General features: G+C 38.9%; 1 protein-coding gene across 1 annotated transcript in view; it reads left to right on the top strand.

Annotated features, from left to right (window-relative positions):
• The window catches only part of RAB3C (RAB3C, member RAS oncogene family), a 126,295-nt gene that overhangs the window by 100,496 nt on the left and 423 nt on the right, over positions 1–25,376 (top strand). The window contains exon 4 of the mRNA XM_058826603.1: positions 13,988–14,112. Coding sequence (XP_058682586.1) covers positions 13,988–14,112 — 125 coding nt within the window. The remainder of the gene's footprint in view (positions 1–13,987; positions 14,113–25,376) is intronic.

The following is a 25,376-nucleotide window of genomic DNA, read 5'->3' as shown; positions in this document are numbered from 1 at the left end:
AACTGAGGAGAGGGAGGAAATATTTTCTAATTTAGCAATCATATTATATTAAGAAAAAATATAGCATATCGTTCCGTGGTATAGTAAGATTACGGCTATCTATTTTTTCTCTCAGACTCACTCACACATGATACATAAATATGTAACTTGTAATTTTCAAAAAATTTATAGGACCTTTTGTGTCACTTTCAGTAGTCTATTTTTTTTAATGTGGTTGCTTAAAACGCAGTAAGGCACTTCAGAGCCTTTGGAGATTATCTACCACAAATGTTAGAAAAGGTACTTGATTATCACTTAGTATCTCTTCATCCCTTTTTGCTCAACTGAATGGCTTTCAGATAACTCATAATTTTCTTCAGTCACATCCTCTCTTCCATTCTAAGTCCTTCCCCTGCCAGATGTCCGGAGAAAGAAGTTAAAATTTGCCTATGGAATGATTGATCTATTCAGCATTGCTGTGACAAATGGGAAAAGATGATATTGATTTAAACCTTGTTGTTTAAATTATCTTTTCTTTTTCCAAGTGGAAGACTGAAGCTATCAATGCTCACCTTGAGGTCAGGGGGCTGCCATGAGAAGCATTAGATTCAGAAGACCAGCTCTGTTTCTCTGAATGTACTCTGCATCTCCCCCAGGGGCTCTGTGGCTCTCAAGAAAAGAGAGTAGTTCAATTGCATTGCAATTGAAGTAGTAGTTCAGTTGCATTATGCTTCCCCTCCCAAACCTCCCACATCTGTACTTCAGGTTAGCCTTGGATTGCGTCAGTTCATTTATATGGACTGTCTGTCTCAGAGCAGTAGTCATCATTTGTGTCTTTGAAAACAAGCCTTGATGAGACTGTACATCCTGCTTGAAATTTCTTCTCTCTTTTGATATTTTTTTTTCTTTGTGTGTGTGTGTGTGTATGTGTGTGTGTGTGTGTGTGTGTGTGTTAAAAGAGCACCATTGATCTTTTCTTCATGCCTTGATGTGTCCCACTGGCAGTCCTCCTGTCTGTAAATCCACAATCCATTGAACAAAAGCCTACTCATGGAAGGCACCTTGTGTCTGTGAACACAGCTCTCAACTAAATCCTTGTTTCAGAGGACAATCTAGAGGTGACCTTTTAGCTGTCTTGGTTAAATCTTGAAATCTACCCTCACACCACGGTAAAATTTGGCAGAGCCAGGAACTAACCACTTCAGTCAGTGTCTGTGATCTGTGACCCCCATGTTTACAGGGTTAAATGAGCTCAGAGCAGCACACATTGCTAAGAAGACAGTGAGGGCTGTCTAAAGTTTCTGAGATGTAAATGTTTTATACCCAATGACTTCTTACTCTAATCCCAGCAGATGCATACAAAGGCATGTATAAATGAAGCCAGGTTTGCTGTAACCTCCCATTCATCTATGAACAACAGAGACCTCATTTTCAAATGTTTCCATGCAGATTTTAGCTTCATTGAAATACAGGAATTTTTCTGGATTAAATCAGCCAAAGCCTCTCTTTGTTGTGGGACCTGGTGGTTAATATCATCAGGCTTTTCAGATTTGTTGCTTTTTCCTTTTAATCTTTCTGCTGCTAAGTGTAGGAAAACACAGGGTTATTCCCCCAGACACACTCACTGTGATTGAGGCACCATTTTGGACAAAGGGATCAAGTGATGAAGGGAGGCTGGATGGCAGAAGGTGCTGACCCTTCCACAGTTCAGCCACAAACACAGCGGTGTACTCAGCTGACCTTGGAGTCTGCCACAAACCAAGCCCTGCATTTTATCTTCTTCCTTTTCTCCATACCTTATAAAGACCTAGTGACCAACTCATTCACAATTAATTGTTTGAAATTGCAGACTTTCATTTCTGGCCATGCATAGGAAATCTTTTATTCTTTTTGATCTTTCAGTATGTTACTTCACCCTGCTCCACAATGCAGTGAAATTCTACTGATGATGATTTTCTGATGTTTGTCCTTGTAATCTTTCCATACAAAATTACTGTCTACCCAAACACCTATTTAATGAACATGGTTGTGTCCTCTGAGAGAGGTGTTTACCCACTGAAGTCAATGATCAAGTCCCAATAAAACAACTAAACTGTTCTTTTTTTTTTTTTTTTACCAGAAAGAAGATGTAACCTTTGAAATATGTTAGTGAACATGCTTCAAACAGTATGCTTTAAAGACCTCACAGGCAAAGTGAGATAAACTTTAATTTTTGAAAGTTCATTATGAGCCCTAGGAGAGGGCTCTAGCTTTTTGAAATGCCACTGTGTTCAGTTTTCAAGAGTATTAAAAAGTTTTACATCTAATCTCCTTGTTTTACTTGAATGTTGTGTTTATACCTGCATGTCTTGCTGTTAACTTCTGCAATACTCAGGATTTGCTTTTAAATCTGACTTTTGCGATCAGGGACAAACACTATATTTTTGTTTAACTGTGATGGAGGGGAAAATTCAAATATATACTATCTAGGGCTTAAGAGGCAGAGAGATACGTATGTATGTACCCATATGTATCTATAAACCCAATCTTTTGATTTGTTAATCACATAGCAGCACTACCAACATTCTAAATGAATACACAACCCTTTTTTCCCCTTAAAAAAGAAAAATATTACTTTTTTTCCTAGAAATAAAATCTGAAGTCTAATGCCTCCCTCCATCTTCTGTGAGTCAGCAGGAACAAACCTGCAGTTTACTTGCTAGCAGTGTGAGTCAGCAGGACAATCCTGCCACCCTGTGCCAGACAGGATGTCGACAGGGGAAATGGTTTTTACTGTTTTCTTTGGCCACTGGCAGCCCTCACAGAATGAATTTTGGTCAGTAGTACTCCAACAGAAAAATGTGGTCAGACAAATTAAAAATTTACACTCATGACCTTGAAGGAAAAAAACACCTAACTACCAACATCCCTAGTACCCCAGTAGAATTGTGTAACTCATCCTCAACTAGTTAATCAGTTAGCATCAATTAACAGTGATATTTGCTAGATAGTTGCTATTTTGCCAATTCAGTTCCAGATATCTGTGGCAAAAGTCAGAGGCTCATGTGTTCAACTGAAAACTAGGCTACAGTTCAAAATTTCGGACCTCAAATCCCTTGTGTTTGCAACTGTATAGCAAGAGAGGGAAATTACTTCCAAAGAGATACATACGGTTGTAAGGACACAGTGGGAGAATCAAATTTTAATGTCTCGGTGTAGTTCTGAATGTTTCCATTGCTCCGCTTCCAGGATAACAGGCTAAATAACCTTAAAGACAAAATGCTGCTAGGATTTATATCAATTTTGTAAAAGAATATTAACAGAAGAAACATATCATTGATGTTTTAGTAAAACAATGCTTTCTCTCTTTCCAAGAAGTAAGATAATTCACAGGATTGCCCTGATACTTGCAGGCTACATGAATCCTTTACAAGGATAGGTCATGATGATTTATCACAGGTGCTTCAATAACCTGGTAAGATTTTTCAGTAATTACAATTAGGTATGATTTGTTTCAACCCCATCTCTAATACTTAAACACAGGCATTTCAGGACTCAATTTATGTGTATATTAGAATGAGTTGTTTCTGAAAGAGTTCTTGCAAAATACCAAATGAGAAGTATAACCTGAAATTATCGAAAACAACTGGATGTAAGAGAAGTAATAGCAGAGTTCATTTAAACTTGAAAAAAAGTGAAAGTCAAAACAACAGAGGAAATAAACCTAAAGAAGTGAATTTGGTAAGTCAGAGAAACTTGGAAGTCATTCCTCAAGAAATACGTAGAAAGGGACTAAGGGTAACAAATGTGCAGTACATTTCATAATGAGATTTGACAGCAAAAAGTCAGGGTCAACTCAGGCTTCCTGAGGGTTGTTTAATCAGAAGTTCCTTAAAATAGGGATGTCCTGTTGGTGGATGCTTGCCTTATATATTGTAAGTATGAATCTGGATTTTCTATTTAAAAGAAAAGACGAATAAATAAATAACCATGTGTGATCCATGTCAATGTTTGCTATAGAACTCCCAATATTGGCACGAAACTAAAAGAACTTGACTATGCTTTTAAGAACTTCACTGCTCCCAAAATGTCACTGTTGGGTAGGTGCTCTTTGGAGCTGGAGATGAGAGATTAGTCAGTAATCCCAGTGCAAAAGGCTGTTTGATAGGCAGTGCAGGGTTAGGGGACTGTTGTAGGTGAAGAGGAAGGTATTAGATGTAAGAATCTAGGACCAAAAGATCGCATTAGTATTGCTTGCTTAACTGTACTTTTTTTAAATTATCAAAAGCCCATCACTAAGAGAAAGAAAAAGAGAAAATGAAGACCCATATGTATCTGTCTGTATCTGTTTCCTTATATATATATTCTTGTATATAAGAATACAAAATGCCAAGCAAAAATATTTTAAGTGACAGAAAATTGCTCATTTACTTTAAAGCACAATATACTCAAGCAGATACTGAAGTTGTTTTAGTAAATTTCTTCATAAGTCCCTTGTTTTATAGCTCTGTTTTTCAAATACCAGAGTTAGGATCAGCTGGATTGATTAGGGTCATTACTTGGAATTCCAGCGACAGACTGGGCAATCAACATAAATGATTCTGTTTATCACCAATTTATGTGGAAGCATCTGGAACATGAAAACAAGGGGATAATCAAAAGATGTGCAAGTGCAGTCTGTATTTTGCCTTTTATTGTTTCCATGAATATTATTTTCCTATAAAGACTTTTTTCCATCTCTTTTCAAACCCTTGTTTTTTTTGGATTGTTTTCACTGTGCGTGTGTGGTAGCAGCTTTGAAGGATGATAATTTAATGGTGGGTTTCTCAGTGGGGAGAAAATTAAAATGTACAGCCTTTTGTCTGTGTGGCGAGTTGTTAAATCACTTCCCACAATATGACACAGCTTGTGGCATTATACATGACATAAAAACTCTTCATTAACATGTGTCCTACTGTGAAAAATGTGCTATATTAGTTGGTCTGCCCATAAGTAAACCTTCCTGTATAAGAGGTTTTTGTACTCCTGTGAATAAGAATTAAATATTGAGATGTACTTTATATTGTTTTATCTTGACAAAAAAATACAATGAAGTTGCTTGGAAGATCTCTTTGCCCTTAGTGTCTAACACACTATTTTAATCTATTATTTATGTTTTTGTAAATATCCCTTCTACTTTTTTAAACAATAAAACCTGGAAAACCCATATATACTACACACCAGAAAAGGAAGAAATGTGATGGACTGACACGGAATTTTACTCTCTTTTATGAATTCTGCATGTTTTCAGCCAAAGCCCACCTTGCCTTGGGTTGGGTTGTGAGCTCCCCCACAAATTCTCTGTGTCTGTGACAAAACAACCGCCAGTGTGTGCAGTGTCAGGTGTACTGTGTGTAGTGACCTTACTCTGCCTAGGGCTGAGGTGTGCTGGCTGTGCAGGTACAGGAAAACACCCCACCTGCAGGGCTTTTTCTCTAAAGAAATGACCATCAGAACTCAAGCACAGGAGGTACTGGGGAGGAGGGATACAGAGTATCTAAGTACTAACTTAGAGCACAGTCTTCTAATTTGTATTAATGCAGTAATTTCATACTGGTCTCTTGCTACACTTGGACAGCTGACAGTGTCTGACAGCTGTCAACAAAGCAGTTTGTGAAGATTGTGCTGAAGAACAAAAACTAAGGACATCTACAGTCTGATTAGCACGAATTGAGTATTCCCTGTTGGCTTCTGGTCCTTCACTTTAACACTAGCTAAAGAGGAGTACGTAAAAATTAGAGTTTAAAATTAATGTCTGTTGCCAACAACATAGTGATTTGATATCACAGACCATTATCCAATGGATTTTCATTTTAATGTCAGAAAATAATTTTCAGACAATAACAGACACTTGGCACTCTTGTTTGAAATAACACTGTACAGAAAAGGTAACAAAGCTAATACATGGACTCTTCCAAAAACTATTTGTATATCACATGAAAGGTGAAATGCAACTGGATAAAGTATTCAGTAGAGAACTCAGTATGGGAGGGCACTTCCATGGGCAGAGTAGGAACAGCTAGAGATGGTTGACTAGAAAGACAATTCTGATTGATGAACATTTACAATGCCTTACCTTTCATCCTAATTACCACACAGAACTGTGTAATTATTAATGCTACGTCAGTTCCTATTGCATTCTACTAAATGCAGACCCACAGTGGACATCACTGGGTAAGCATATACTTCCACATTACAATTATAGTAATGAAATATCACCAAGAATAAATAAGAAAAAATGTCATAAACACACAAAGAACATCAGCTCTTACATCTTTAGATGTTATCCCTGCTCTCTATCTTCTTTTTTGTTTTTAGGTGTCTAAATCTTTTGCAAAATGTCATATTTTCTTGCATAAGGTTATAAAAATGCACATATTAAAGATCAGCTCGGTTTTCTCTCCAAAAGAACCGTATTAATTTTGAGTATCTTTACAGCCTGTCAAAACTGAAAAGGAACATGTGGTTTTCTAAAATGAAGTTGTGGCCTCAGAAGCTTGTAGTGAAGGTTTTTCTCATTAAAAAGTAGAAGCAATTCTTACCAGAACAACAAAAACCTGTGATGCTCTGGGTAATGTGCATTTTGACTAACTTTCTGGCTGATAATGAACCAGAGATTTGTTAGTGTCGTACCTGTCATGCAGCTTTTGCATCATCAGTCTATCTTCCTCCAAGGAAAGGTTAAATGTGTAGCCTTTCTTTGCACGGTGTGCACTCTTTGGCTCTGCAGAAGGAAGATAAAGCCGGTCAGAAGAAGTGGTGAATAATTGGCATTGTTCTGGTTACTTCAATATCAGTGGTTTTTTTCACAATCATAAGCCATTTTTCTTCATTTGCCCTTCAATCCAGACAGAAAACACAGTATTGTATAAACAACAAATGACACATCAAATGCAGTCAGTCTTGAGCAATATTCATATATCCTGCTCTGTTGCAAGCATGGAAGGGTTGATGTATCCCATTTTTGCTATGATTTATGTAAAGGAAACTTTCCTGTCCAGCCACCCAGGAGCTACACCTGCCCCGCCTGGGCTGGGACCAAAGCCTCTTCACAGCAGGTGGCTCCACTGACCCTGCAGGTGCCCCATTTGACTCCCTACACACCCCACACTCGCACAGTCAGACAAGGTTTCTTCATTGGCTCTCCTACCTTTCCCCTAACAGAGTCTCAGACATCTGTGTCATTGAAATAACTTAATCATGGCTCAGTAACAAATTAACAGCTTGAGCTGGTGCCCTTGAGGAGGAACCCCTAATAAAGATGTTCTGGGCTTTTATACCCTCAGAGTCTAAGCTCTCAAAAGTCTGGGGCCATCAGTTCCTGCTGTGTCTGATTGTCCAGTCACCTGCCTTACACCACAGGTTCCTGGGCCTTTTGATATGAAAAGAGTAGCTCAGGTTTACTTTTCTTGGGCATCCTGCCACCCAGAGTCCAATCTTTAGCTCAAACTACTCTGCTTACCTGGCTACCCACACTAAATGTATCCTTAGCACATTCACTTCTCCCTAGATGCTTTTCCTCTTGCTCTTTTGTAATACTAAGGGTGGAGTAAATTTATTTTTCCCACTTTGGTCCACCTTTCATTTTCCTTTTTCATTGATTTTCAATACTTCTATGTTGCTGGGATGTCTTTGCCTATTCTCTATCGTATGTTCGTAATCACTTGCAGTCAGTGGGTGCTGGCGCCATCACTGAAAATAAATATCACAAATTCAATATATCATGAATTCTGATAGAAACTCTCCTTGAGAATGACTGAGGTGCAATTTCCTCATTCTGGTTACATGTTCATCTACATCAGCTTTTTATTTTGATAAATATTTATCTTATCCATTGCTTTCCACCGTTTTCAGTAATGGCTTCAATAATTATTAAGGGGTTCATAAATGCAAGAGATGAAAATATTTGTATTAGCTACAATCATGGTGATTTTATGGCTTACAGGTAGAGCACACCAGAAAGATGAAGCACATAGAAAAATTTCAAAAGTTGCAAATATCCAGATTTTTTTTGTCAGTAGAGGAGGAAAGATCCCGAGCTGTTTCTTAAAGATAGTTCTATTTCTGTGTATGGCTTTAGTTATTCATCAGTTCTATTAAAATCTGGCAAATTTTAGCATTTTCTTTTTATTATTATTGACATTATTACTATTAATTTCTAGTCTATTCCTGCTGTGTAAATAACTGTGGCCACAAAAAGTTTAGTATTCAAGCACACCAAGACCCTTTGTCTTGTTTTTGCTGAGACTGCTTCAAATTTTTAACCTTAGTACTCACGTCATAATCCCAGTCAGAGAGCTGAGGTGGGGTTTTTTTGGTAGGTTTATGTATTTTGAATGGCTTGTCTCCCACTAATACTAGATTATTTACTGGAGAACAGATGAAAAGCCTGAGGCCACCTGTCTCCCTGCCCTGCCTGCAGCAAGGTCTAAGCACCCAGTGCAGAGCAGCTGGTACAGAGCTAGATTCCAAATGGCCATCAAGACTGAGCATTGCTGTCATGTAAATGTGCCGTACAGAATAATCCTACATATACCCCATTTTCATCACATCCGAAAGATAAGCATGAGAGAGAGAGGGGACAGGTAAGTGGCAAGATGCTGGGGCATTCTTAAGGCACATAGCCTAGCAGTATTTCTTGGCATAGTAAGAGGAGACATATTTAGGAGACACAGAGGACACGGGAAAAAGAAAGGAGCCTATGGTGTACACTGAAGTGTGGAATAAACGCTTGGTTGTATATGAAGGAGACTTTAGACTGTGTAAAAGCTGGCCTGAATGGGAAGTGTGTCAGAGCTCCTCACGGACAAGGAGGGTGGGAAAGGATTCGTGGCATGATCCCATCTTCTGAAAAGATGTGAATGACAGTTTCCCCTTACCATGCCTGTCTGTATAAGGTGTTGGAGAAGGCAGTGGTGTGTCTTCCCACATCACAGGATGGAGACTGGGAAAAGGGAGAAAGAGACCTTTCCTTGCTTCAGTTAAAGAAGGAAAATGATGTCTCCTGACAAAGCTGGAGAGCAACCCTTCATAGAGGCATGGACACTTGGCACACTAGCAAATAAAGACAGGAAGATCATCTGGGAACACCAAAAACTTTTGGAAACCTTTTCAAACTCATAATTTCTTCTCTAATACTGCCACTCACCAAACAGACGGAGAAAGAATAGATAACGTGGGCTCCACCTCAGATCTCACCACTGCACTGTGACCTCAAATAATTCAGCTAATGGAGTTTGCAGTCACCATCCTGTAGACAAAGATGGGAGAATTTTAAGTGTTAATCAGTGGACTCAGTATAACAGTAACTTTAACACACACACACCCCCACACCTCACCACCCCCCCCAAACCCCCTCCCCGGCCCCCAATTTGCTAGAGGTTTCTTTAATTTGGTTTTAGTTTGTATGAAGTTTTTTCCATACGTTTACGTTTTTAAATTTATGTTTCCTGGCAAGATGATGCACCCTAGTTCATTGAGCACTCCTTTCATGAATCAAAATATCAGAAGTACATGTTTCCTGAACTTGCTGGAATAAACATTTTGCATAGCCCCCTCTGGAGCATTTTTGTTAGGGTGTTTCTCTTGCTGTTTGTGCGTGTGACTTACTACATAATTAATCTAAAAAGCCTGTAGAAACCAGCCTCTCTATGGTAGGCAAGTATCCGTGGAGAACTTTGGAGGTCCAAAGAGTGGAGAATAGATTGAGACTATCTGTAACAGTTCGTATTCCTGGTATATTTACTCTATGGACATGTATATGTATTTACTAGGTATATTTGCTTGCCTTCCATGCAGTCTGTGGGTGAAAATATTCTAGAGATTATTGCAGGTTATTTGGATATTTTTCCTGGACATGGATGATTTTTAGTTAAAAGGGATCATCTGAAGAGATATTCAGAGTAAACTCAAGGTATGCCAGCAGTGGGTACAACCTGAAATATATTGAACGCAGCAAATAGGTTTGTCTTCTGTAGGAATTTCTCCAGGATGCAGTGCAGTGTTGCCCAGGCACAGCCAAATTAAGCCTGAACTCAGGGGAAAATATATCCTGCTGGATCTGACTAAGAGGAGAGAGGCTGCTGCAGCTCTGTACCCAAGATCTAACCAGTAGTTAGGCTGAAGATCTATTCCCAGCAGGCCATGTACACATAACTCAAAAAGTTACAGCACAAATATATGCATGTATACATGACCATATACACACTTATTGCAGCCAAAACACCCAGGACCATCCAGAGCGCTCCCACAAACACCAAGTGCATCATCATCCTTACACTGCTCCCCTCCAAAGCAGCGCAGCATCAAGGTCCACTCATGAGAATATATGTCTGTGCAGATGTACACATTGTGGCTCCCTCCATCACCTGTGCTCATAAACTCCAATCTGCCCACTAGCTGCCCCTGGATCCCAGTCTCCTCAGTTTCTGGCACCTGGGCCAGAATAAGCCTCCAGTGTTGACTTGCAGTGATGGGTTTCATTCTGTACAGTGGGAATGAGACTTTCTTAGAACAACCCTGGAAGGGAACTGGATGTGGTATCCAGGTCTTTTTCTGAGTCTTAATTTGGTAACCTTCTTTAGTGCACTCCTGCTCCACCAGGCTAGTAGACATAGGCTTTGGATAATCTGATGTTTCCTGCAATAGGCCTGAGAACAGCCAGTGCCAGGATATTATTTGGGCTCTCTCTTGCCATAATCTCTCTGTGCTTGTTTTGGATGTACAGATAAGCTTTTATCACCTGATCTAATGTGCACAGTCTGGTCTCCACAGCAGTAACATCAGAGCAGCTCCCCCATATTGCTCTGTGCTATCTGCCTTGGCTTCCAGCGTCTCAGCTGCCTCAGCCAGCTGGGGCTGTGTGTTCCTGAACCCTACTCTGTCACACTGTGCAGAATTCCTTGCAAGCTGACCAAGAGCACAGGCCCCCTGCCACTATTGCCTGGGAAGTTCTTTGAAGATCTCACCATTTTAAGATAAGCCAATAGAATTGCTTTTATTTGCATTCAGTAAGTGCTCTTTTCTAACAAGGGATAGGGTAGAATTGCAGTACAGGGAGAAAAAGCATGGTGTTGATCATGTAAAGTAATGAATCATTGCACTCCTCCATTAATTTGCCCCTCTGGAATCTATACATGATACAAATGCAAGCATGGTACAGAATGCCTGCCTACCATAAAACTAGAAAGGGAAAGATTTACAGGGTGAATTACTATTGACATACACCAAGTCACTGAGAATGAGCAAGAACTGTCCTTTTCAGCTTACTGTAAACATCAACTTTGCCTTTTCATGTCTTCAATCTTCCTGAGGCTGAAGTTCTTTACAAGGACCATTGTTTGTGTTTTGGATTAATCAGAAGCCTCATAGGCCATATATGCAAGCAAAATTACTTTTTTTCCAAGTAACCTATGTGTTGTTTTTAGTGGAGAGTTGTGATAATCAAAACCTACAGAAGCCAATAGTGATACTATATGTCTAAAAGAAAACATATCAGTGATAAGCCTATTATATCCTTTGATTCAAGCTTCTGCTGGTGTGGTGTTGGGTGTGAATACATTTGAGTAATTTTCAGTCAGTTATATTTTTGCACTACAGAGTCTTTTGCAAAATGTAAACCTTTGTGTTTGTTTGTAAAATCTCTTCTTGTTACTTAAAAAAATATAACTAGAAGATGAGACAAAAGCAAGACAGATTAAAAAATGTCTATGGATAAAATAAGTTGGATTTGTAATGAGAAGAATTTGAATGCTGACATTTGTGGTTGTAGAATAAAAAAAATCACATCTGGCTGCAGTAAAATGAAGGGACCTTATATTGTTAATGAAAGAAACTCATGTAAAGCTCTAGAGGCAGTCTGCAAAACATGGCTGAATGAATGCTCTTTAGGGTTGTGTGATGATATTTCTTCAGGCTGTATTTCTTCACCAGTTTATTTCAACTTTACAGATTATGTAAGTAATTCCTTCTGTAAAGCTTAGTATCTTTACTGTATATTTTGCTTTTGAAATGTATTTGATTTCCTGCTGACATAAGGGGAGTAAATTGGCTCCCAACTAATAACTGTTCAGAGCTAAGCCCTTTGAGAGTCCTTAATGGACTAACATACTCTGACATTTGAAGTACTCATACTTGCAAAGTTGCTGTGGTGACAAATGTAGTTCTGGTTAAAAAACACAATAATAATACCACTTTGCTTAACCACTCAGCATGATTCCAAAAGGATATTTCTGCCAAAGTGAATGCATGTTGTCCTTTTATTCTGAGAAATGGTATCTTAATAAAATATAAGTATATGGGCAACTCTGACTTCTCTTTGATCACAGTACCTTACACCTACTCAAATTACTATTAAAATAGATTTAAAATAGCATAGTGTCCACTTCATGAAGAAAAGATCAGGACAGGCCCAAGGGAACAATCTGTAGCACAAAATGTCTGGGACTTACTTGCATTATCTTCTTTTTGGTCACTGTGATAAAGTGAAACATTCCTAAAGGCAGTGATCCTTCTCTTTAAATTTCTCTGCTTGGCACTACAAACCCATCAGACATGGCCGAGAGGTTCATTGACTCATGCAGGGAACCTGTAGGCAATGGCATTGGACCCAGGGTCACAATGATAGCTATAGCAGCTTTTGCCCATGGCCATCCCTCTGGTTTTGCAGTAAGAAAAGCTAGCTGGAAAGATTTGATCCATTTTCTGTCTTTCACTAGAATCCATTGTCAGACTAGATCATGATCTCTTTTTTTGAACATAAGAGTTTGCAGACAGGGCCTCAATATGTAGAGAGGATAGCTTTGTTATGAGAAGGGGTCAGTAGTGAATGTACCCATGCAGTACTTATGCAGACCAGCTTCCAAGACATCTTCCCATAAATGTGTAGTTATATAAGTTAGTTTCTATTCTATTGCCATTTTCCTAAGCACCCTGTACTGTCCAAGGAAGGAGGGAGGGAGGAAATGATGTGGGAAAGGCTGGCAGAAAGAGGCATTCTCTCTGTGTTTTTCTCTCTCCACTGATCATATGGAGGCAGAAGAGATATCCATATCCCAGCAAAAAATTTGACCCTAGAGCCAGACATAGTCACAAGTCCAAGACAAAGAAAGTATAAGTGCTTGGAGTAAGTTTCCTGCATCCTGTGTTACCTTCAAGGGTAGGTACTGCTCCCAGTCAGAAGGTGGTAACCAGCTGCATCACTCTTGGCTGAATCTGGAGCCAGCCATGGAGCTTTCTTTCTACGGAGCAGATCTGAGAATAGTGGCAGGCAGCAACTGAGAGGTACCATGAGTATGGTTCTAAGTCACCCATTATCTGCTCACATTCAAAGAGAGCATTGTAAGCTGTTTCACCACCAGTACTCACGCTCCTTATGGTGTTTCAAGGCCTCAGGTACATCCATTCAGCTGCAGTTATGGTTAAGGCTTGTATAATTTAAATGGAAGGAAAATCAGAGTTCAAACTCGGCCCCTGCCCATGGTTTAATGCGCAATTGCATTAAAAAAAGGTAGATCAAAGACCTGCAGAGGAATGTGCTGGAGAGAAACAACAGAAGGAGGACAGACTAGCTCTGGAATTTTTTTAAGTTTTGCTGCTGAATTTACATTCTGATCATAAAAGTAAGAGATAAGGAATGAATACATTGCTGTTTTTCTTTCAGAGCTCTGTTTTCAGATTATAAGGTTTGTATCAAAATGTGAGAATGAGAGAAAGACATCTCTTCTTTCTAAAAGTATAGAAAGAATGTTGATGGCAGGGGAAAATAGTACTTTTAGCAAGCAGAAGTAAAACCTGTGTTGATATTGTCTTAGTAATAATAATACCTGACAGATAATGGTTAGTTTATTTGAAATCTGTGATTAAACAGAATCATGTTACCCTAGTTGTCAAAGTAAGTATTGTCTCTTTTGCCTTTTTGCAACTATGTTTGAAATTGACTTAAGGGGAGTTTGCTTTGCTTTGACTCCTTTCTCTCCCTTTCTCTTTTAAGGTCAACTCAAATCAAAACGTACTCTTGGGATAATGCCCAGGTTATTTTGGTTGGCAACAAATGTGACATGGAGGATGAGCGGGTAATCTTCACTGAGAGGGGAAAACATTTAGCAGAGCAACTTGGTAAGAAAAGACATCAAAAGCTTTGTGATTGCTTGTGAGAATGCAGAAATTAATTTCATTAATTGCTACAGTACTTGTAAATACATGACACACTCATTGTAAAGGAATAGTCAGACACTGCTTCACTTTTATTTCTACAGCCTTTTCTGATATGGAGCAAGGAAACAAGTAAATAAAAGTAAATAAGAAAGAAAAAAAAAGGAAAAGGGAAAACGAAAAGGAAATGAAAAAAAAAAACACAGAGAAATTGCAGAAAAAGCTTACTAGACCTTTTTGCAACTTGAGTAGATTTGGGTTATGATTAGCAATACCAATAATCCAAAACAGAAATGTGCTGGTGTCCAACTCAACTCCCACTGCTAACACTTCATCCACTGATCGACTGTGCATTCACAGAACTGTAGATATGAACTTGTTTCATAAAGTCTCACTCTGGGAAGCAAATTCTGTACACACAGAAAATTGCCAAGCTGTGAGCACCTTTGTTGTTTCTGTTTCAACACAATAGTGTTATCTTTTCATACCATGAAATGTTTTTGAAGTGACACTGGCCGAACTTTAATGGAAAATCTCAAGAACATCATTGTAGTGCTACTACACGGCCTCTTTTCTCCTTCACATTTTCTGATCTCTGGATAGTAAGCTCAGCAGATGTGTAAATCAAGCTCTGGCATTGTTAGAGGTCAATTTATGTACAGGGAGTCATAAATTATGGGCATGGATTTGTTATTGTTTTTAAAAATACGTGTGGTACAAGTGCAGTCTGGTCAAAATACGTGTAACCAAGATCTCCTTGTCACTATTGCTATATAGGTAGGTAGATGAAAGGATGTTTTAAGAGAGGATCTAATCTCATGCTGGTGGTTCTTAAGTCATGCATATTCATAGGTCAGTGGCCTTGTTTTTTAAAACATACTTTTTTCTACTTGTACAATTACCTTTCCTGCTAAGCAATTTTATCAGAATAACATGCCTTCCTTTTGCACCTGTCTTAATAAGTGTTGCGTATGTGTAAAAGAACTCCTTGAAAGAATACAATAAAGATTACTTTTTTATTATTTACATATAATATGATATATATTATAATATGTAATAATTACAGTTAATTATAATAATTAATCAATATTTAATAAATTAAAATTATATCATAAATAATTTATATAATTATTATAATTAATTATAATATCTAATATATAATATATAATTTATATTATTACTTATTTTATGAGTTAGTCCTTGAAAGATTTAGGAAAGGAAATATTTAATGGAAGGTTATATCCAGAAAATTTTCCAATATTTTTGAAGAATTGAGTTTCTCCAAGTGCTTACAACAAAACAATTCACAGGGGATCTTTATCTTTGCACAAATACCATGTCATATTTTTATATATTTTTTCTATATCTGTTATTCCCTTTTCTAATATTTACTCATTGTACTAGGAGATAGGAAAATGCATTCATTGGACAAATGGACCCCAAAAGCATAACTGTATACTTTTACGACAGATTTTGACAAGGTGCTGAAACACTTAGCAACAACCATAAATTTTCACTATAGAATTTGAAGATTTTTTTAAAGTCATGTAACAAATCTGAATTTCTATTCCTTGAACCATATGCCTATTAAAAAAAAAATAAAAAAAAAATAACGCAGTGAATTGACAAGGCATCCCCAAGGTCATGAATTTATCAAGACAAGAAGGAATTCTGCATGTTATACAGTCAAGAATCCCCAGATGTAATAACCAGTGCTTGACAAAAAGAAAAAAAGAGTAATGAGATAGATATCAAAACTGATGTTTCAGGCTTTAAAGCAAATTCTAACTCCTGGGGTTTAAAATTCAATCTTTATGGAAGAAGATTATCCTCTATTTCCATATTTATCTACTCAGGGGGTTTCTTCTCTCAGATATATATCCTGTGGCTATCTCAAGGGCAGATTATTATATTAGATAACTTGTGTCTCTCATCCAGTCATTTACGGTAGTCAGACTGCACACACAAATGTTTACATACATGTACAGCTGCAATCATTTCTTAAATCTGCCCAGAGACAGGGGTGAGGTGGTGTCAGGAAGAGCAAAAGAAAGCCTTTCCCTTAACTGCAGTACTGGCCTTGTTGGCTGGTTTGGAGGGCACCCATTGTGTTACAGACATGGGACTGTCTTTTGTTTCTCTAGCAGTAAGTTGATAACATCTCTTACAGACAAGTTTAAAAACAACAATATAGATTTTTCTGTCCAGCCAGACATTTTAAAACTGTGGGCCCTTTGAACTCAATGTTGATCACAGACACAAGCAAATACAATAATGAGTGCTGTACAAAAACTACGCTGTGACACCCTCTGTTCTCAAGTGTGGTTTTATTTTCAGCTCTTGTTTATTTGAAGTCACTGAGAAAATGAACACATGCACCTTCTGGGGTGAATATTCAAGGGATCAAAAAGAGCACTGGGCATTTAACCCTCTGGGAAACATGGTGTTCTGTTGAGAACAATGTTATTGGAAAGTGGGGCCTTCTTTTGGCTCCTGACCTCTCTGAAAAGTGTGGCCTTAAAGTTTATTAAAAGGTGTAATCATTAATTTATTTAAATCTCTGTGCCACCTTATTTCTCAAGTGTAACCCAAACAAGGGGTTTAAATGAACAAGCAATAGGTCTCATTACTGTAGGAGTTCTGCTCAACTGCTCAGGTATCCTGTGGTACCTCTGCATACTTTTCTCATGGCACTACTCAAAGTTCACAAAAGAATGAAGGAATAGTTAGGAACCCAGACCTGACCTTGAAGGAAAATTACAGAATGTTTATGAGGTCAGAATCTGTCTTGTTTGCTTGGAAGCTTTTTTTTTTTTTACTATATATTGTTAATAGCATAACACTGGCAATACCATCATGGATCATAGCTAAAAGCAGTGTAGTAGCTGTTTTGTGAAAGATGTGTACTGGCAAACACGCAATGATACTTTCTCTGACCATAGCGAATTACATTTGTTGGTCTCATGAACCAAATATAATACATATATATTCAATAGGGTTTTTGTGATTTTTTTCTGTGGATTTGTACAATAATGTTTTTAAAGCCATATAGAATCATACCACCCATAACATCCTTTAAATATGCAGTTTATCTGTTATATACATATCCTTTGAATTGGCTCCCTGATAGTTTTATTTGATTTTTCTTCACTGTTATATTCTTATAAACAGTGCAAAATTGTTTGCTGTTACCTGCTCTGTACCTCCCTGGGTTTCAGAGAGCTCTGTCATACTCCTTTTTTCTCCATATTGTAATTCCCAGAATATTTAATTGTTCCAGGCATAAAGACACAAAGACATACGTTAGTCATTCCTTATCAACCTATTCAGTACTATTTTAAAGTGTTTTACTCAAAAATCAGTTCATGATTGTTTAACACAATAGCATTATTAAAAGATGAAGGTTAGAATGAAATTAAAATAGATGATACCAAATAAAGTCACATAACTTTTCCTCATATAAATATCATTCCAAGAATGTGTAGAAATGTCACAAACCAGCCAATACAGAGAAATAATTAATGCAAGATTAGTATTGATTTGGTAATCATAGCAACCACATATAAAGAAGTTTCAAATCATTCACAAAGTATTACCAAAAAAAGGTATGGAATATAATTCTTACGATATTTTTTGTCTTCACAAATATTTGCTCGGAGCAATACGTGGATTGGCTATGGGGTGAATAGAAATATAGTCAGCACTTACATGCTTTAAAGCATTTTAGTAAAACAGAGTTGGAATTTCTTACAAGCAAAATGTATGCAGTCTTGCTGGCTTAATTACTCACACAGTTTTCTGAGACATTGCTCTCGTGCCTTTCAGAAAAACTCATACATTCACAAAAGTTTTGGTATCAATTGTCAGAAGAGAAATAAAACAAGTGACTCACATGTCACTTGATGACTTGATGTCTTGGTTCTCCTATTCATGGTACATTGATACATTGATATTGTTATCTCTATTCTGGCTGAGGATTAACAGGTAGAGGTGTGCACAGACCTTTGAATAGAGTATGAGTAACTGCACAGGCAAATGGATAGTTGCATATGCAGTTTTACATACAGTTTTTCCATTTATTTGGGACATTCTGCCATGCCTGCTAATTAGAGACATCACTTATTATGTGTTCTTTGATTTCTCAGGTTCTCCTTATGCTTTGCCATCCAGGATCAACCATAGCTGAGGGCACTCATCATGTCTAAGCATGCCCTAGGTTTCACTTGCCTGCTTTCTAAATTTATCCTGGAATGCTATTTCTCCTAGAAGCCAACATTCAATGTCAGAAAACAAAATTAAACAGGCCTTTCTGGGTGAGCTCTCACATTCTCTTCTGCAAGGGGCAGCAGAAACCAGCCCTCACAGTATTCAGGGAACCTGCAAAGGCCTCTGAATATTATATGTGTCATGGTCAGCAATGCCTGTGACTTCAGTGTGCCTCCACATCTTGCCATTCAGAGAGATAGTAATTTTACCCCTCAGGTGTAACTATACTCCTTATCTCCATATTTTCTCTTTCGGGCAATCTCTTCCATGAAGTCCTCCCTCCCTCCCCCCCTCCCTCCCTCCCTCCCTCCCTCCCTCCCTCCCTCCCCCCCCTCCCTCCCTCCCTCCCTCCCTCCCTCCCTCCCCCCCCCTCCCTCCCTCCCTCCCTCCCTCCCTCCCTCCCTCCCTCCCTCCCTCCCTCCCTCCCTCCCCCCCCTCCCTCCCTCCCTCCCTCCCTCCCTCCCTCCCCCCCCCTCCCTCCCTCCCTCCCTCCCTCCCTCCCTCCCCCCCCTCCCTCCCTCCCTCCCCCCCTCCCTCCCTCCCTCCCCCCCCTCCCTCCCTCCCCTACCCCACCCTATCTTCATTTTATTTTTCTTTGTTTTTCTCATATTCCTACTTTATGTTTTTTCTCTCTCTCCTCTTGATTCCCAGCACTTTGAAAATAATTTCCACCGAAAACAAGAAGAAAAATTCTTACTTCAGATAGAATCATCTTTCCCTGACTATTTGGTTTTCATTTTGTTCTTGGCTCTTATTTTTATGTAGGTAATATTTTTTCCAGGGAGACAACAGAGACATGATTGAGCTGTGATTGCCTTTCTTGAAATTAAACTATTTAGCATGCCAGTAAGTCTGAAAGTGGGACATTTGTCAGTGTTGTTATCAGGGCTTACAGAGGGTGCAATTGTATGTGGTCCTGACCCAGCCTGCAAGAGCAGCCCTGCTGCTGACATGGAACAGGAACATGAGTGGTTCTCCAATCCTCCCAGGGCTGGGGCATGAGGCAGCAGCTCCCCAGCAGCAGGACTGGGGCGCACCTTCACTTGCCTTGGGTATGAGCCCGGGGGTAATGCTTGCATTAGGCATCTGTGGGCATGTGGGGGTACTAGGCAGCTGTGAGTTTAGGCACTGAACTGAAGAGGCATTTTTAGTGCTGTAATTTTGGCATGTAAATCAGGAACCAAGTGGGAACTGACACCTCAGCACACAGTTTGCTAGAACAGCAAGTTCTGTTTTGCCTCTGTGCCTGACTGGAGGCTGTGGTGCATAAGGCAGGGTTACCCACAGCTTAGAGAGCACGAACATATGGCTGCATCTAACTTTGCATTAAAAATGAAAATAATTGGGATCTGCTGCAATATGCCTGTTCAAACTTCCATCCTTCACTGGTTTTTAGCTCTTTTTAATGGTCAAATGTTAGTTCCAGGAGAAAGAGACAGACTGACAGCACTGACAAATACCAGTCTTTTGTTTAGTTACAACACAGACAGGGTATTGGCAGAGCAATTACAGGCCTCTGTCCCTAGGATGTTCTTTTACTGCGGGAAAAGCCAGCCTGCCATTGCCTTCACATACAGAAAGCTGCATTACAGCAAAGTTATTTAATGAGGAGCAAGAGTTTGCTCAACCCATGTCTCCTGTAAACACACAAAAAATATCTTTGCCAGAAATCTAATTTATTGCCCAAATTCATTCATTAAAAAAAGTTTCTGGAAAGTGCAATGGAAATCAGTACAACTGGAATTTATATGAAACCTTCTGTTCTGAAAGACTGGAAAATGAGATGTTAGCTAAAACACGACCAGTAACTGCTCCTTGGGTCTGTCCATTTTGCCACAGCTGACATTTTGCCACCTTTACCTTTGTTTTTGTTAATAAATTCAGCCATGCTAAAGAGTGGATAAATACCTTAACATCTCTATTAATAATCTTTGTCTTCCTTTTAATTCAATATCTTGAATGGTGATAAAGCACTGCTCTTCACTGAGATAATATTAGCAGAGTTCTGTTCTGAGGCTTAATGTGGTTTTAATAATTTTCTTGTCATAGTCCAGCACTTGAGCTTGTTAGGACAGGAGAGATCCCATGCTACTGATCTAGAGAGCAAAGCATTGCAAACCAGACCTGCTGCCATAACCAGATAGCTGCTGATGTAGGAGATAATTTGAAGAACAGCAATGGTCTCCAGCTGCTTTCAGCCCTGTTACCTAGGAGGGATGACCTTTGCAGTCATGCTATGTGTGTCCTTTCTCTCTTTGACTAGAAGATATTGACAGTTCTGAGGAAGTAGATGTCTGAGCAGGGGAGAAAGATCTTGCAGTTGCCTTGACTGACAGCCTGTAATGTGAATGCAAAACTTATTAGGCACTATTTATAGCAGGCAAGAAGGTAAGTGCCTGCCACTTCCCCCTCAGAACTGCCCACAGGATGCAATTCCAAGAAAATAAGGCCTTAGTAACTCCTTTATATACAATTATATTGTTAAATTATTAATTCCCATGGCTTCCTGGAATTTGCTTTTTACATCCCACTCTTACAAAGGCAGCAGCTTCCTGCAGCCATTTCTTGCTCTGATGCTGCAATCTCCTACTACTCTTCACAATTCTGGATTGAACAAGACAACTACAAAAGCAGCACTAAGGACCACAGTTCAAGCTTGTCTTCATGAAAGTTTAGAAGGATAATTATTGAGAGAACATTCCCTCATGGACATCTGTAAAACATAACATCAGGGGTGATAAATTAAATTTTCTTTGTTGTAGTCAAACACTTAAACCAAAATGCCTTCCTGATCAACTGGTGAAACATCAGCATAGGTCTCATCTCTATTGATTGTGGAAATGAGCTTAAAATTTGCTGTCTAGCCTGGCCTCTTGATGTCACATTTTCTCAGGAAGATGAGAGGGTGCAGAATGTTCTCTTTGCATATGACTCTGCTTTCTGAGTTTTTTTCTTCCCTCTGTTTTGGAAGCAGACATAAACAAGTGTTAATGAGCAGTCATGAAGGAGCCTCTACAGAGCCAGCTCACATGTGAGACAGAGAGGGTACAAAGTCACTAATTCTGGCTGTGTAATTCAGATAAGCCATCTAACTGCTCTGTATGCATTGTAGATCACTAGGTGAACAACAGCACTGTGGCAGTGCCCTGTGTAACTCTGCTGCTGTATTGCTCTGTAGGAGCTGCCAAGAGCTTGCCAGCTTTCTTTGAATCAGTAGTAGGGAAAGCAGGAAAGAATCAGCAAAAGAAAATAAAATTAAACACAAAATAGGCATTTAAATACGTATTGCATGCACCACACACTTTGTACGTATGTTCAGGCAACACTTCTATGTTTTGGATTTTCTGAGTTTCAACTCTGCTCTGCCTTACCTACCCACTTACCTCTTGGGCTTTTCATGTCTTTGTAATAATCTCCCCTGCCTGGCCTCATCCACATCAGCAGTACAGATCATCAGAGGTGGTGGGAGCATGGTGTTCTTTGAGGTCTGCTTCCCTGGGCATCACCAGATAGCTGCCTTGCTTCACACTTATACCCTCATGGAAAATGTTTCCTCTCCATTAATAGTAAGCAGTAGAAAAAAGCCCTGAAGAAAGTACTTAGAGTCATAGAACTTAGGCTGTCATACATAGGGATTAATGAAGCTTAGGGTGTCTAAGAGCCATTAGTAAAATAATTGTAAGATGAGTCAGGAGAGAAGGAGGTGTCATGGGGAAAAAAAATCTGAAAAATATTCTGTAACAGAATGAAAACAAACAGAATTCAAGTGCTGACTCCAGACGCACTCTGCTAGGAAAAGTGCTGCATAACTCCTTGAAACTGTTTCACAGTCAGGGTTTTGGTTAAACAAACAAACCAGCCAAACGAACCAATCTAAGTTGTTTGGGTATCTTTCACAAGGTAGCACTCACATGAGAAATTTAATCCCTTGCCCAGGACAGTCAGTTGCTGTTTGGGTGGCTACAGGAGCTTCTCTTGCAAGGGTCTTTGTAATGGTGTTTTTGGCTGCCTCAGATGAGATTCTGATCTCCTATTCTGCTGAATTTTTGTAATCCAATGGGTCCTACTTGTTCTGAACATACCACAGTGCTTTGGTGGTAATTACCAGAAACTGTACAAACCTTTTCTTAACTGTCTTAATTGACTTCAAAAGACTCTTCTGTGTTACCATTTCTGCACCTGTTAGAACAGTTGCCATCTTACCTATGTGCAGCTACATCTGTTTTACAGCAGAAACTGCCTGGAAGGAGCTCACATATATGCCCCATTCTCTTCTTGGGAAGATGGGTGTTTATTTGCAGATTTGAGCGTATAAATAGCACCTATCATAGGCCTATACACAGCAGGAGCTGTTTGGACTGATTTCCAAGACTGTCCAAAATTCCCACCTGTACTGTTCCAGTAAAGAACTGGATTTGGGTGCTCAGCCACTTTCTCTCAGGTCTGTCCGTTGTCTCATTTATGCAGCAAAGCCTAGCCTAGAAGGTCGAGGCAATTAATATCTAAGGTGATGGAATACCATCATAGCATGATATGCAACTACACCACTGCTAAGACTGCTACTTCCTTCTTATATCAAAATCACATCTGAAATTTCACAGAAATCACCACAGCTGTATTTTATTTGAATCAATTGTGTTGTGCTTGACACTGTAACCCTCCATTTGACCTGGAGAATGGGTACTTTGTAAGTTTTTCATGATGTTCTTATGCAAAGCATCCTCACCATAATAGTGGGCCTGTTTTCTTGATTTTAGTCAAGGTACTTGTTACAATATTTCAAGATACTTGTTACCGTATTTCTTGACATGCACCTCCTCTCTTTGTGACTCTTTTCCTTTCATTTTCTGCTTTTCTCTGTACAGATCTCTTACCTAGATATCATATCTGCTATTTTCTGATTATGCTCATTATTCCATCTTTATAACTGTAAAAACTGTTCCACTCCTAAATGTCCTTAAGATTCAGTGTTCTTCCTATCATCTCCAAAGCTTTAGTGTACCATTCTCCTGTTGTCACTCAACTCTTCTGCCCTGTGGTTCTGCTTGTGTGGAACAGCTGCCTTCCTCCTCCTTCCTATGGAGAAGACACTAAGAGTTGTGGAAGATTCTTGACTGTGTTGTGGGGCTAGAGTTGCATCAGGGTTCCAACACAGCATACTGAAAATTTGGAGGATCTTCCTTTCCCAGAGAAACTCTCAAATTATCTGAACAGCTTTCTCCTCTATGGAGCTCTGCAGGAGGGCCAAAGCCATGAGCAAGTGACGCTACACTGTCTTTCCTCATTTTTCTTCTAGTTTAGAACAAAGGAATGTGTGAGCAAAGCTCAACTAAAGCAATATCATAGAGATTCAAACTATATCCCTGTATGTAATTTTTGTAGAAGGTCTTTTACTATTCACAGTTTTCCTGCTTTGTGGAGAAATGTGGAATGGAAAGGTTTTTATGCCAATGTATTCTCATACTGGTGAGCTTACTCTTACACTTCTTCCTGATACTAACAGAAGTCATATGACCAAACAAATCCCTGTACAGTATTTGTAACTCTTGTTATCTAAACTCCCTATGAACACAACTCTCCATGAAAGCACCTAGCTTTTGCTGGTGCTTAGCTCATATACATTTAGACATTTTAGTACTTTGTGACACTTCAGTGCAGCACATGACATAAATTTAAAATATGAAAAAAAATTCAGAGCAGAGTTGAGTTTGCACATTTCTTATTACTTCTTGCTGGGTTATCATGCCAAGCTAAATATAATAATCTGCAGTAAATCTAAGGTAGAACTCATATTACAATAGCTGCATGGAAAGCAGTTATAGGACTGAATGTGTAGATTGCATCCTGTTTTGATAGCATACTGAATACATTATACTAGTGTGACCAAAGTACTTGCATTTAAATTTCACATGGCCTTTCAAAACAGAATAAAACAAAACATTAAAAAATACAAACCAAACCACCAGACCCACAAATATCTCTCCTTCTACCGGATTTCTGTCCTTCTACCAGAAGCTTCAAGTAATTTAAATTTTCTGACAGGGATTTTTTTCATAATTAATGACAGTGGTAGTTGCACATTAATATTCAGATTCAATCAGAAGAAAATGAAATAGTTATGTGAAGGCTAAACCAATCTGTACAAAGGCTTCTGTAAAACTACCAATGAATCAGATGTTTTGTAAATTGTTTCAATATTGAATTCATAGGTAGTGGAAAGACAGGAATGGAAGAAAATTGTGAATTATCAGGGAACAGGTAAGCAATGTCATAACTAGGGAAAAATGTGGGAAAAGTCCTACAATAAAATAAATTAAAGAGCTCAAATGCTTTGCAAAGGAAACAAGCATGAGGAAAGACCCAGCTCTGGCAGAAGCCTTCTAGGTTGTAGGCTGTCTGCCAAGCTGCAAGCCTGGCCTAGATGAATGAGACACATGTGGGAGGCGAGACATGGTACAAATGGGAGCAGAGAAGAGAACTTAGGAAAACTGTCTCTGGAGAGCTTAGAACAGCAGTCTCTGCTCCATAAAAACTTCCAGTGTCCCTTAAGGGCTAAGGATAACTCTGGTTTTTGCCTTTGGGGTAATCACTGGGAATGAACAGATAAAGAGTATAAATTAGTTATGAATTTTTCTTCCTTATGTGCAATTCTGGGGTTTTTTTATCAGTTCTGTTTGTGGAGTTAGGAATTCCTTTGGTCCCATGGATTCCTGTCTATCTTTAGTAATTACAAAATTGCAAAAAAATCTTTTCTTGTTTTGCTTGGTTCTTTATCTGTACTTTTCCAAGTATTATTTTGTACTTCGGCACCACCTTAATAACACAATGGAAATTGATGTTTCCAGCTGAATAATGCTCAGAGGGGTGTAATATTTAGAGATGGAGCAGCAGATTACTTGTTCCCAATGGCTGTATATATAGGGCATTCCTAAAATAATACTCTGAAACAGATTGAACTGTAT

This window comes from Poecile atricapillus, chromosome Z, assembly GCF_030490865.1.
Source record: "Poecile atricapillus isolate bPoeAtr1 chromosome Z, bPoeAtr1.hap1, whole genome shotgun sequence".
NCBI classification, from domain to species: domain Eukaryota; kingdom Metazoa; phylum Chordata; class Aves; order Passeriformes; family Paridae; genus Poecile; species Poecile atricapillus.
This window is presented reverse-complemented; position numbering and strand designations above follow the sequence as displayed.